We start from the raw sequence: 14,915 nt of genomic DNA, 5'->3' as shown, positions 1-14,915 counted from the left end.
AGGGACGTCGACTTGGTAGCGTGTCCGAGCGGTGTTATACTCAAATTCTATGTCAGTTGAAATGTAACCAATCACAGGCAAGTAGGCCTCTGACGTCATGCCAGACAGAGGAGCATCAAGTTATGCTCCCAGCAGCCTCAGTTATCCTCACAGACTCAGAGTAGAAGGACCTCGGCTAGGCCAGATATATACCTTGTTGTCTCGGTCAATAAATATATACAGAAGCGACTACATTGTCTACATTCAACCCGAACAAGGCAAACGAATATATCCGCACTTGTCCCATCTCCCGTAAAAGTATTCCTTATTCCGACATTTACACAGTTATTCATGCCTCCATCCTTGCCCGCTGGCAGAGTTGTTGGTCTTCTGTTATTCGTAACAAACAACGTACTCTTAAGAGTCGTGTCCCAGTGGCCTTCCTCCTGCCACCGTAACCGACGGTGGGAGTGTCCACCGGCGGACAAGTGTCCAAGGGACACTTGTCCCTTGGACTTCAATTAGATCAAATTTTCAATTAATTACGTTAATCCCTCTGTCACACAGACAGTAACAATCAATGAGTAATTATGTTAACACTGCCACACAGAAAGTAACAATCAATAACTAATTACGTTAGCACTATCAAACCTGCCTCATGGCATTAGGCACACGGATGCTCACGATAACCACAGATTGTAATACTAGGCAGTCACGTTGCTTCTGCAGTGATCGCGTGGTGGGCACTTTCCTCTCTTCTTAAATGACTTGTATCTAAGATGAATATCAACTAACGCAAACCGGATTTTGCAGTGAAATGCGCTAGATGAAATTAGACGGATGATGAGACATTAATTAACGTCGCATTAGGCGGAAAGTCTAGTTGTATCCGGCAGCTTAGAAATTCACGTCTTGACAGACAGGCGACTATTGCAGAACTGAGGAGTGCAGCGTAGTGTACCGGGGCTCCACGGCTCCCTCCCACACTCCTCCTACATATATGTATTTAGTCCACCAGGCACTGAGGAGAGGAGAGGCCTAGTCACACAAGGAACGGTTGATCTAGCTGACTCCTTCCTGACTGTGACATTACTATAAACTAATAACCATTCTTATGTCATATCTGCAGGATAGATGTTGTTAGAAATTTTTACACTGTAAGATTCTGGCAGATGAAGTTGTGACCGCATGAGATAACAACTGGACGGGCTAATCACACAACACACAGGGACGCCATTACCAGACGGTCTGAGTGGAGACTGAGTTCACTGAGGACATGTTTCTTGCTTGTTAACCAGGATACATTCTACAAAGACAGCTTAGCTTTTGTACAAGTAATAGGAGTTAAACATTAGAATAACCCGTAGTAATAAATTTTATAAATCAATCAGTTTGATTTAGTAGAACATTCTACAATAAACCCTATAAGTTTGTGAAGGAGGTTTCTAGTGGGTTCAAATTAAACCTATTCAGTCCACTATCTAAAGAAATTCGTTAATAGCAAATTAAATATAAGTAGTTTAATAAACAAATCAATAATAATAACTAAAATAAATAACACAAATCCTACTGGTAATTTCTTCCCCAACAGCCAAGAAACTTTCATCATTAAGATATCCTTTTTACCTTTTCGACATCAGCTGTTGCGAAACGTTAATTGAAGCAGAAGCACAAACCTATTTTCATTCTGCACTACTTCCTAGTATTACCTCCCCCATATCACTCACTTGAGTGCTGGACAAGGTAGAAACCTGTGCGAGAAAACAAAGTTCTTATTGCACTGGTCAGTACATGAGAGTCTTTAACACGAGAGAGATTTTAGTGATATCTTGAGTTATCTTGAGTCCTTAATGTTATGTATAACATTCTGAAAATTTCGTATGAGACCATTTTCTAAAGCAACAGTCCATCAGCAATCATTCATTCTATGGCATTCGCATTTTAAACTTGTTCACTCAACACCAATGCTCATCAAATAAGAGTTTCTAGGTTCAAGCTTCTAATGCACTAATGTTAGGTAAACGTTATAAACATGAAGATTTATTACTAATATTAATAGCATTCTAAGTGAATCATAGTCATAATTAAATATATATATATATATATATATATATATATATATATATATATATATATATATATATATATATATATATATATATATATATATATATATATATATAAATATATATATATTTGATGGAGAGAAAGAGAAACACTTATATATAAGGAGAGAGCCAGAGATATTTGATTTTTCTTTTTCTTTTCAGGAATTGGTTGGAAGTTGAAGATATCATAACTTGGAAGCGTTTAGTAAGTCATTGAACTGTTTGTTAACATTTGTAATGATTGTTTATTTATTATCCATGTCAAAGGTTAACAATAGTTATTTATCCTGGGAAGTCTTTCATGGTGATCATTCATTAATTATATGACTCACTTTAATGGTTTGCTTTATTCTTATTATATATTGGTATCAATATTCTTAACCCTAGACCAAGTTTCTTTTAAAAACAGCCCTTTTTATTCATACACATTATCATGTAATATGTTATATATTGATATATTACGTTTTCACAACAGACATTCCTCTTGAAAATCCTAATTTCACAATGATGACAACAGAATTTTTGTTTAGGTTTGCTTTTTGTAAAAATATCAACGTTAATAGCATTATTAGTTTTCATTATTTAATTAGATTTTAGTGGTAATTAGGAATGGTAAGGGGTATAGGATGAACATAGGCTGGTCGGGGTCCCCAGAATTCAAAAGTGAATGGCATGCTAGGGCCACATTCAGACTCCTACGACGATTTTTGTCACTGCCTGCCAGCCACACTGCTAAATATTTTCAAAATAAACTTAAAAAAAAAAATCATTTTTCAAATACACCATTATACACTGATTTCGGGAAAACTAACATAAATTTCCTGATGTTCATAATTGGCCCTTACTCCCATAAAAGAGATTGTCTTCAGAGTCAGAGGTTTCCCAAGCCACGTGCCTTTCTCAGAGTAATGGGGTGTGTATTCTATTTTGTAGTAGTTCACACTACATAGCTCTCACCCACATATTAGACAATTATATTTTTTATAAGATAGAAAAACAGACAGATATTGGGGCAGACAAAGATAGAGACAGAGAGATACACATACAGAAACAAAGACATAGAGACAGTGACAGAGAGGGATAAAGATTCAGCCCAATCTATATTTATGGTAGGATACATGGATGGATAAAGGAAATGTTGAATGAATAGTTCGATAGATAAAATATCATCCACTCTTCCGTGGAAATAACTTTCCTTATTAAGACTACTCAATAGCTCAGTCGATAGAGCTTCTGCTGCACATACGTGTAGTCCACGATTCAAGTCTCTATAGCTCTGGTGAATGGAATGGAGATGGATAGATAGATGGATGAAAATATGGATAATTATATGGATTAGATATATGGATAAATAAATAAATGGATAGACGAGAGAGGGATATTAAATTTCATTTGATAATGGGATAAATAGATGGATAGATGAATAGATGAATCCACAGGTTGTTGGATAGAAATATAGATGGATGGATAGATGGAAAGTTATATAGATGGACAGACAGATGAATGGTTTGATTGGTTGATGAATAGGTGGATGGATAGAGGGATAGATGAACAGACAGATGAATGGATTGATTGATTGCTGAATAAGTGGATGATAGAAGGAGAGATAGATGGATGAAAAGACAGATATATAAATACATAAATGTGTATATATATATACATATATGGATGGATAAATTGGTAGGTAGTTGAATAAATAGTGGGGTAAATAGATGGGTGGATAGATAGTTCCATGATGATGGACACATAGATGGATAAATGGATTGATGGATGCATAAACTGATGGACAGCTGGATAGAGATATGAACAGGTGGGATCCCCCCCCCCTTTTTTTGTGTGTTGCGTGTGTTTATTTTTTGTGGAAGCTATTGTGCATTAATCATTTATGTATTGTTTGAGACTGAAATTTGTTTCTAAATTTGACATTTTGTTTAATATAATTTATAATTTATATTATGATACTTTATAACACTTTCCTGTACCGTTGTATTTTTGGAATGTGTGTTTGTAATTAATATGTGTAACAAAGGATATACACCGAGAGATGTATCCTGTTTCTCTATGTGTATGTGGCGAGGGTTTACTCTGGCTGTAGATTACATCCAGAGCTGAAGTATTCTTGCTGGTTGGTCAGAATGCATTAGTTGTTCACTTGATAACATTAAATGGCTTAATAATAAGTCATGATTCCCACAGGGGATATGTACACCGATAAGTGTAAACCACTTCTTAGTGTATACTCACTGAGAGTTTACTTTTGTCCTGGACTATGTTGAGGATTAAAGTATTCTTGCGGGTTGGTCAATATTCAGTGGTGCTGGCTTTAGTAACCTTCCAGAGGTTGATGGGCCTTAAGCTCGATCCCAAACTAAAGTAATTTAGATTTACTATATTGATTGACCACTTACTAAGTCGAAATTTGGCGTTTCTCTGTTTTATGTATTTAATTTGTCATTTTCCTTATATTGCTGTCTTTTTAAATCGTTAACGTTTTGAAATTAGGTTTTTAACTTTTTTATTAGATATATTTTATCTGATGCTACTAAACATAAACAAATCTTTGCTTTATATCAACGTGTAGTTGAGAGAGTTATTTGATCCCTCTTTTGTGGTCCGCAGCTTATGGCTCATGGCTGGTCTTCTTAAATAAAATTTTATTGCTTACGTTTTTGTTGCTTGCAATAAATATGCGTCAAGCTTGAAAGGTACCCAAGCCAACATACATCAGAAAACTCTTGACCCCATGAAGGATTCAAACTCGGTCAGCCAGGACCTCCATGCCTCCTAGCGTGTCCAGTACTATATCCGTTCACCCAACAGACTCTACAAAAGTACTGGAAAGTCGTCTGACTTTTAACCCCAATACCCGACAGCGCACGTGAGTATTTTGGGCTCAGATATATTATCAAATTACTTCAGCATGCCGGGGGCTCCATAAGTAACATTTGTGCATCAAGATTAAATTGTCCCCAAACCATCGTGCATCAGAAAACTCTTATAGTACTGGACATGCCAAGGGACATGGTGTGTCGAAGGGGTTTGGCCTCCATGACCAAAATATGATGTCTATTCTGATGTGCTTATTGGTTGTGGGGTGGTTCTTTATTCCTAAAACTGAAATACATCATCATAAAGCGCCTACCAAGGATGCACTCCGTGGCTCAGGACACTGTTTGTGAAAGTGAGATTGGTGAGGGGGTTAGGCGCTCCACTCGAGCCCCATTCCAGATTCCCAAGATCTGGCGTTCGGCTATGTGGTTGTGTTGAAAGTTGGGAGTGTCCAACCACTCCCTGGAGGCTGACCAGGTTCAAATCCTTCAGGGGGTCAAGAGTCCAAAGAGTTTCCTGATGCGTGCTGGATTGGGGACCGTTCAATCTTGACACAAAAATGTTACTCATGCGGCCACAGCATGACGAAGTGATTTGATGATATATCTGTGGCCAAATTAGTCATGAGCGCTGTCGGGAAATTGGATTTAAAAGTCAGACGAGTTTCCAATACTTTTGTACAGTTTTTTGGTTGAGTGGATATACTACTGGACACACCAAGGGGCATAGAGGGGTCAAGAGCATATATGTTGATACCAACCGAAGAATATATAAATTAATCCAGCTACATGATGAAGAATGACGACACTAAACTTCAGCGAATCCTGAGGAACCCTTTGGAAGACCTTAAACACAAAGTGACCAAAACTATCATGGCAATCAATGAAGAGAAGTGAAGTTCACCTCACTAAACTCCAATGCGACTATGGCCTTGCGTATGCATTTTGCAGTGTTAAAACCCATAAACCAGGTAACCCACTACGCCCAATCATCAGATACCAATCCCAATTTTCCAACTTGCGAAAGACTAAACGAACGTCTACGTACATACACTCCAAGAAATGACAATATACAATCATCAGCAGACTTCATAAGAATAATCAAGACTACATAGCCCGAGGTAATTACTGCTTCACTGGACGTTGAATCCCAATTTACCAACGTCCCGGTCGATACCACCATAGAAATGATCCTGGACAGAGTATGCAGAGACGAGAGCACCCCTAAATTAGACATACCCAAGCAACACTAGAAGAGCATTCTCGAGGCATGTACAAAGGAAGCTCCTTTTATCAGTCCGCAAGGTAACATGTATCTACAGGTAGATAGAGTATCAATGGGCTCCCCCCTAAGAGCGATATTTGCTAATTCTTACATGGGAACCGTCGAGGAAAGAGTCTTCAGTTGCAGACAAAATCCGATTGCATACTGCCGTTATGTCGATGATATATTCGTAATAGTAAAAGACCTAGAAGAACTAATTGTTCTAAAAAGCCGTCTAGAGAGAGTCAGGACTCCAATTTATACATGAAAATAGTAACAATGACAGTCTGCCATTCCTAGATGTGTTAAAAACAACAGTAGCAGCATCTCTAAGTACATGCGAATATTGCCAAGCCACGAACATAGGATTATGCCTAAACGGTAGGAGTGAGGTTAGATATTAAGGCAGTTTTCTCAACACTTATACTCGTCGAGCCCTTACCCACTGCTCTGAATGAAGCAAAGTGTGTAGGACGTTAGAAAGGATAACACAAGTACTGGTGAACAATGGTTATAGTAACCATGAGGAAAACACTAACCAAGAGATACTTTAAGACGACACCTGGACCTGTAGTACAACCCAGAACCATGAACAGAAACCACAACACTTTCACTAAAATTATATTACAAATCCACCATGCACAGCGGATATAAGAAAGAAGAAAGAATAATGAAAAAAATAATCTGTAAAAGAGTAAAAAGCACAAGTCCTAACCTAAACTTTGACATTATCATATACTATAAACAAAAGAAGGCCACTGACCTTCTCATTAGAAACAGCCGGAAGCCAACTGAGAATCCTTTGCAGCAGTCGAACATGGTAAATATTTACACCTGCTCGTATGAAGGATGTAATCTTTAATTTTAATACGTAGGTATGACAGCGAACAAGCTCACGAGGTGCTTGACATGTCATCTTCAATCAGGTGGCCGTAAAATGCATATGAGACAAGCTCATGGCATCACCCAAACAAGAGAAATGCTAAATAAAAACACTTGCATAATAGACAAAACCTAAGATGTAAGAAGATTACTGTTGACATTATCTGACAATCTGAGTCAGAAAGAAAGTAACACACACACAAACAAAAAGAAAAACAAACAGGAAAACAGAGTGACAGAAACAGACAGACAGGAAGACTGGGGTGAGGTAAATCTTCTGGGACTCAATTATTACCTATAAATCGTTCATATGTGTGAGGCCTCCCGTTATGAAATATTATTATGGAATTTGATCCCATATACTTGCTCCGCCTCAACTATAATAAACTCCAGCACATTTGATCCCATATACTTGCTCCGCCTCAACTATAATAAACTCCAGCACATTTGATCCCATATACTTGCTCCGCCTCAACTATAATAAACTCCAGCACATTTGATCCCATATACTTGCTCTGCCTCAACTATAGTCAACTCCAGCACATTTGATCCCATATACTTGCTCTGCCTCAACTATAATAAACTCCAGCACATTTGATCCCATATACTTGCTCTGCCTCAACTATAGTCAACTCCAGCACATTACAAATTGTCGTCCTTCGTCTGCCTATTTTCTAACTTTCTCAAAGTGTATTGCATATTCCTGTGTGCTTAAAAAGCAGTGAAGTATAGTCAAATTTTTACTTAGATTTTGATCACATGTGAGTATTCTTTTGTTTCAGAGGAAGACATTTCGTATTGAAGGCATCCCACGCACTAATTTATACATTGAAGCTACATGGCATGAACTCGTAAGCCAGGTTGGATTATTGCCAATGGTTTGTATATAATTTAAATTTTTCAAATTTAGAAGTTTTGAGTTATATATTATTAATAGATCCGCTGTGACCTGAAACCATTCACAGGGATTATCCTCAGTACATTCTCTGAAGCATATCATATTTCTTCTCTAACTAAACCCTCTCATGAAATTGTCCAGTAGCCACAAATATTAAACTTGTCCCAAAATTCCTAAAGAATTCCTGTCCCAAAGTCTGCCTGTGAAGTGGCAGTGACAGAATTCGGGACTGGCTAACGGGAAGAGACGACTGACAGTTAAGATGCTACGGAGGAGTGTAAGCAGCGAGTTGCAAGAAGCTCCTGCCAGGGGTTCGCTACCCTTGTATTTGTTCGTGAAGAGGCCCAGCAGCGCGAGGCTGATGTTCTCTGCCAGCACCAGGCTGGAGAGTGATTGTGGGCGTTCACGAAGAGCACCTAGTGAGACTGTGTTTTGGCTGGCCCGTGTCCAGGGTAGACTCGTTGGTGTTTCCCAGTACTGGTTGAGGACGGTATTGTGTGTTGAGGAAACACGGTAGCTGACAAGACTGCATCGACTGAGCATCGAATAGCGCTTAGTGTCCTATGAGAGAGACACTTGTGTACATATTAAGTGTAGTAATACTTCTTCTAGGGCTACATATGAGGTGATGGGAAAGTGATTATATATGAATATATTGATAATTAATGGAGTGTAGTATTCAATGCACCTTCCCCAGTGTGTTTTACTTGCATTACCGAGATCACACCTTGAAAGCCACTACTAACTTGGGGCCGGATACCAGAACTTTAGTACCACCAGAAAAGAACCAGGTTGCGACCCATTGTGGCCGTAACAGAAGGACTGGAGGACAGGGAAGGTTGCTGTGGCTCTGCAATGCACATGCGTTGCTGAGCCACAGCAAAGCGTGGCCGGGTACTGCTAGTCTATATAAATAAAAATGGAAATGTTCGTTTGTTCAAAATCGCTAATCTCCGAATATTCTTGACCGATTGCTTTGAAATTTACAAATAAATTTTCGTTCGCATCCGACCAGGTTTTTATGTGCATTCTATATATATGTCACGTCTGTGACGGTAACAAAACCTGCTTTTTCTGAAAACTATGTGTTTCATGTGAAGGAAATCTTTACCGATTGCTTTGAAATTTTGACACAACGTTGCATTCGAATAGGCGCGTCATTATATATGCCTACTATATACGTGCCTGACCTGTGACAGGAAATAACATGCTTTTTTTTTAAACAGCGCCATCTGTTGCACATAATGGCAACATGCACACTATACTAAATATATCACGGATTCAATGTCAATGTTTCCGATTGCATTGATAAATTTTATTTTCATCGATTTTGATTTATTTTATTTTTTAGTGAATTATTTTGTGTGACATTGTGTTGGAATTGAGCTGTGTTGTTTACCATACCGTTCATTTCGTAAGTATAAGTATAGATGCCACACCTGTGACAGTTAAAACTTTTCCTTGAAAAATAGCGCCATCTGTTGCATGTAAGAGCAACATACATGCTATGCTAGACATGTTACAATTCCATTTCAATGTCTCTGATTGCATTGATAAACTGATTTTTCATAGATTTTGATTTATTTTCATTTTGATTTAATTATTTTATGTGAATTGCGTTGGAATTGAGCTGTGTTGTTTACCACACCATTCATTTCATGAGTATTGTTTAATTCTATATCTTTTCATATTTTCATTAAATTTTTTAACTGTTTTTCTTATATTTCAGTGATGGAAACAGTGATTTTAGTGATTTCTTATATTTCAGCAATGCACATGCGTTGCTGAGCTACAGCAACGCATGGTCTGGTACTGTTAGTGTCTATATAAATAAAAATGGAAATGTTCGTTTGTTCATAATCGCTAATTTTCGAAAGTTCTTCACCGATTGCTTTGAAATTTTCACACAACGTTCCATTCGCATCCGAGCAGGTTTTTATATGCATACAATATAGATGTCACGTCTGTGACAGTAAAAAAGCATGTTTAAAAAAATTGTGTTTTCCATACTTTTTTCATGTGAGAAAAATCTTCGAAACTTCTTTACCGATTGCTTTGAAATTTTGATACAACGTTGCATTCGAATAGGCGCGTCTTTTTGTATACCTACTTTATACATGTCTCACCTGTGACTGGAAAAAAACATGCTTTTTTTAAAAAAGGCCGCCATCTGTTGGATGTAAGAGGAATACACGCTGTAATCTCCGAAAGTTCTTCACTGATTTCTTTGAAATTTTGACACAAAGTTTCATTCGAATACGCGTGTGTTTTTATATACTTACTATATAGATGCCACCCCTGGTAACAGGTAAAAACATACATTTTTGAAAAACAGCGCCATCTGTTGCACATACGACCAACACATGCAATACTAAATATGTTATGATTCAATTTCAATGTTTTTGATTTAATTGATAAACGGAATTTTCATAAATTTTGATTAATTTTCATTTTGTTTTTTCTATTTTGTTTGACATTGCGTTGGAATTGAGCTGGTTTGTTTACCATACCGTTCATTTCGTGAGTATAGGTTATTTTTTTATATTTTCATTATTTTTATTTCGTGTTTTGAACTGTTTTCCTTATACATCAGTGATGGGAACAGCTGGGTCCAGATTCATGAAGCAGTTACGCAAGTACTTACGAACGTGTTCATTGTTTCTCAGTATTTTACGGCTTTGGTTACATTTATTAAACAATTTACAAGCATGAAAACTTGCCAATCAACTGTTGTTATTGTTATAAACAGACTCTTGGTGCTTCAGAGCTCATTAACTGTTTAATAATTGTAAACAAAGCCGCCAAAGATTGAGAAAAGATGTACAGGTTCGTAAATGTTTGCGTAACTTTTTCGTGAATCTAGCCCCAGAAACAGTTTTCCTTTTTCCCAGAATAGGAAAACTGTTCCCAATTTTCTGATGGGAACATCAGATCATTTGATCATCAGACGAGGGAGTGGGGAATGGTGAGGAAAGACGAGTTGACGGGCGTGGGGAATGGTGGGGAGGACCAAGGGATGGGGGAGGTGGGGAATGGTAGGAAGGACGAGGGGATGATGGGGGAGGAAAAAGAGACGAGGGAGCGAGGAATGGTTGGGAGAACGAGGGGACGGGGGAGAATTGGGAATGGTGGGGAGGACTGGGAGACAGGGGAAGGTTGCTGCTGAGCCACAGAAACGCGTGGCCGGCTACAGATAGTATAAAAATAAAAATGGAAATATTCGTTTGTGCATAACTGCTAATCTCCGAAAGTTCTTCACCGATTGCTTTAAAATTTTCACACAACGTTCCATTTGCATCCGAGCAGGTTTATATATGCATACTATATAGATGTCACGTTTGTGACGGTAAATAACATGTATTTTCTGAAAAAAAAACTGTTTTTTCACGTGTTTTCCATGAGAAGGAAATCTAAAAAACCTCTTTACCGATTGCTTTGAATTTTTGACACAATGTTGCATTGGAATAGACGCATATTTTTATATATCTACTATATACATGCCTCACCTGTGACAGTCAAAAATATGCATTTTTTGAAAAACTGCGCCATCTGTTGGACGTAAGAGCAACACACTCTGTTATTTCCGAAAGTCCTTCACCGATTGCTTTGAAATTTTGACAACGTTGCATTCGAATAGGCGAGTCTTTTTATATACCTACTATATAGATGCCACCCCTGTGACAGGTATAAACATACGTTTTTGAAAAACAGCGACATCTGTTGCACATAATACCAAATGCATGCTTTTTTTTTTTGTTTTTTTCTTTTTAGCAGGGATAATCCTGCGCGGGCCCTAAGCCTCTGGCTGGCCCACTAAGTGATGCTTGTTTCTGTTTTACGTGGGCGGAGGATGAGTATGTATGACTCGTATGGTCGCTTCTGTAAGATTTTGCCATATGTGTTTAACAACTTCCTCTGCTCTGTTGAATCGAAGGTGAAATCTTAACGGGTTTGTAACTGTGCACTGTGTTAGATAATGTTCCAGTGGTCTGTCGGGCATTTCTCCACAGTGTTGACATTTCCTCTCATCTTCCGGAACCTGTAAGCCTATTTCCCATGCACATGGGTATCCAAGCCTGATGCGATGTAAGTGCACTTCTGTTGTTCTACTGCCCCCGTTCATCAAACTAAGTGGTTCGTAATTGGTCGAATTCTTGTACCAACCCGCAGATCCTGATGTTGCAACTGCAGTGTTGTGGTCACTGTACATCTTTCGCATTGCTCTGTTTCGAATTACTTTCTTCATCTGGGATAGACTCTTTGGTATGTAAATGTCTACATTTCTCCTCCTAGTAGCAAGTTTTGCAGCTTCGTCTGCAATGTCATTACCTAATAGTCCCACATGACTTGGCACCCAGTTGATAAGTACCCGTCGGCCTTGTCGTTTGAGTGTGTGCATGAATGATAAGACATTTGTGATCAGATGGATGTTATCACATATGTGTTCTTGTTGCAAGGTTTCAATGGCGGTTCTCGAATCTGTATGGATGATAACATGTTGTCGGTGTTCAGCAAGAGCATGTTCCAAAGCCTTTTGAATGGCTAGCATCTCAGTCTGTAAAGTCGAACACCCATTTGAGAGCCTCCAACTATATACAGAGTTTCCTGCTTTAACTGCAGCTCCGGTTTCTTGTCCCTGCTGGTCTACTGACCCATCCGTGAAGTAAGTGAAGCTGTCGGATGCCATGTTTGCTTCTATATGCATCTGTGCAATGTTACGTAGCAGATGAGGACTTGTCTGGTTCTTCTTTCCGTCAAGAGCCATAATCTTAAAGTCTGCTGGCAGAGATTCCCAAGGGGCTTGTATAACAAAGTCTGCATGTATGTCGTCGACACCCCTCTCAGTGACTGTGTTTGCCATATCGAATGTATCGATGGCGTTTATCGCACAATGGGTCCACCTGTTGCCATTGGAGGCTCTTCTGTCCAGAGTTAGTGCTCCAGTGATCATATCTTTAAGTGAACTGATTCTAGGTCTAGTCAATATTTTGGTCAGCATGCACGCAGCAATCCCTTTTACCCTTATTTCAATCGACGTTAGCTTTGTCTCTAGTCTTAGGTTCAGGATTTTAGTCCATCTGGGAGCACCTGTTATGACTCGCAAAGCATCATTTTGAAGAACCTCAACGTTTGCCCACTGACCAGGAGAAAGAGTGAGTAAGGCAGGCGCTGCATAATCAACCAGGGAACGAACGGCGTGTATGTAAAACATTCTCAACACTCTGTGTCCCGCTCCTAGACGGGGCCCTGTGATTGCTCTCATTATATTTATTCGTGACTTTGCTTTCTCCTTTAGATATTGAATTTGCTTATTGAATGTCATTTTAAAATCAATCCACACTCCGAGATATCGATATTGGGTAACCCACTGAAGGTTAATGTCCTGAATGCGTAGGTGCCTGTCTGGAGCGTTGCCACCGAGTCTCATCGCCTTAGACTTCTGTGCAGATATTTTTAGCCCTAAAACACTGCATTCAGATGTCACTTGATCTAAAGCACCTTGAGCTTTATTTAGAAGTGAAGGACCCGTAACGACTAATGTTAGATCATCAGCATAGCTTAGCAATGTAACCCCTTCTGTAAAGGACATGGTAACAAGGTTTTCCATAAGGATGTTAAAAAGACTAGGACTGAGGACTCCTCCTTGTGGAGTCCCATTCTCGTGCAAGTGGTAGTCCGACACTTGTCCTTGCAACTTTACTCTGGCATACCTGTGACTTAGGTAATCTTGAATCCATGCTAGCATTTTCCCCCTCACACCTTTTTTAACTAAGGTGTGTAGTATTGCTGGCGGGCTTGCAAGTTCAAACGCTTTTTCCAGATCAAGGAAGGCCACTATAGCTGGACCCGAGTTAACTGTTCCTAGTAATGTTGCTATGCAGTTTGCAGTACCTACTCCTCTAGTGAAGCCAAATATGTGTTTATGAAGGTCTCCAGTCTTCCACAGTAGCCTATTTAAGACCATCCGTTCTGCAGTTTTACTAACGCATGATGTTAATGAAATGGGTCTGTAATTGCCAGGTTCATTCGGCTTAGGAATCGGTATGATGTCTGCTTTCTTCCAAGAGGGCGGTAGTTTGCCTTGCTGCCAAGACGCATTGATGACGTCCAATATCCCTCGGTCTCCAGCAGGACCTGCATGTGCGATCATTGAGTATGTAATGTTATCAGCACCTGGTGCAGTGTCCTTACCACCTTTTTTGGCTCTGCTTAGTTCCTGTTCGGTGAAGGGACAGTCACATTCGTCATTTATAGCTATGCCCTCATGAATGACTGTCATCCTCTCTTGTTTTAAGTGTTCTTGCTGCCTTCGGACCATTGCAGGAAGCTGATATGAAGCTGTTCTTTCTGCAAATTGGAGAGCAAGTCTCTCAGCCTCCTGCAATGGTTGAATACATGCCTGTGGCGGGGCTGGTCGACCTGATATAGTTTTAATCTGACCCCATATCTTGCCAAGACTACTATGTTCATTTAGAGTTTGACACCACTCAAACCATCTTGCCTCCTTTACTTCTCTAGAAACTCGCCTTGCTTCAGATATCACCGCTCGTAGCAGAGTTCTTCCTTCTGGTGTGGGGTTTCTTTTTAGATGTTTTGTGAAGATATTGACTCTGTGGTTCTGTTCTTTAACGTCATTACTATAGAACCAATAGTTCTTTCGTTTCGTGTTACCTGTGATAATGATTGGAATAGCTGTGTTTGCAGCAGCTGCAACGGCTTCCTGCAGATTGGTCTCGTGTATGTTCAAATCCTCAGGTGGCGTGTACGTTGCATACCATTTTTCAAGTTCTTCTTGGTATATATTCCAATTGGCCTTTCCTAAATTCCACCGAGGCTGCGCAGGAGGTGTAGGAGGTCGTGCCAGGTTTAGTGTTGTGACAGTAGCATAGTGGTCACTGGTGATCACCGGGTCTACTGCCCACTTCGCCTGTTGCTGGAGTGCTGTGGAGATGAAT

General features: G+C 39.3%; 1 protein-coding gene across 1 annotated transcript in view; it reads left to right on the top strand.

Annotated features, from left to right (window-relative positions):
* The window catches only part of LOC123768783 (extended synaptotagmin-3), a 252,127-nt gene that overhangs the window by 196,099 nt on the left and 41,113 nt on the right, over positions 1 to 14,915 (top strand). Inside the window, exons 8-9 of the mRNA XM_069316476.1 lie at positions 2,250 to 2,292; positions 7,844 to 7,939. Of these exons, the coding sequence (XP_069172577.1) occupies positions 2,250 to 2,292; positions 7,844 to 7,939 (139 nt within the window). The remainder of the gene's footprint in view (positions 1 to 2,249; positions 2,293 to 7,843; positions 7,940 to 14,915) is intronic.

The sequence above is a fragment of the Procambarus clarkii genome, chromosome 83 (genome assembly GCF_040958095.1).
Source record: "Procambarus clarkii isolate CNS0578487 chromosome 83, FALCON_Pclarkii_2.0, whole genome shotgun sequence".
Classification (NCBI taxonomy): Eukaryota; Metazoa; Arthropoda; class Malacostraca; order Decapoda; family Cambaridae; genus Procambarus; species Procambarus clarkii.
This window is presented reverse-complemented; position numbering and strand designations above follow the sequence as displayed.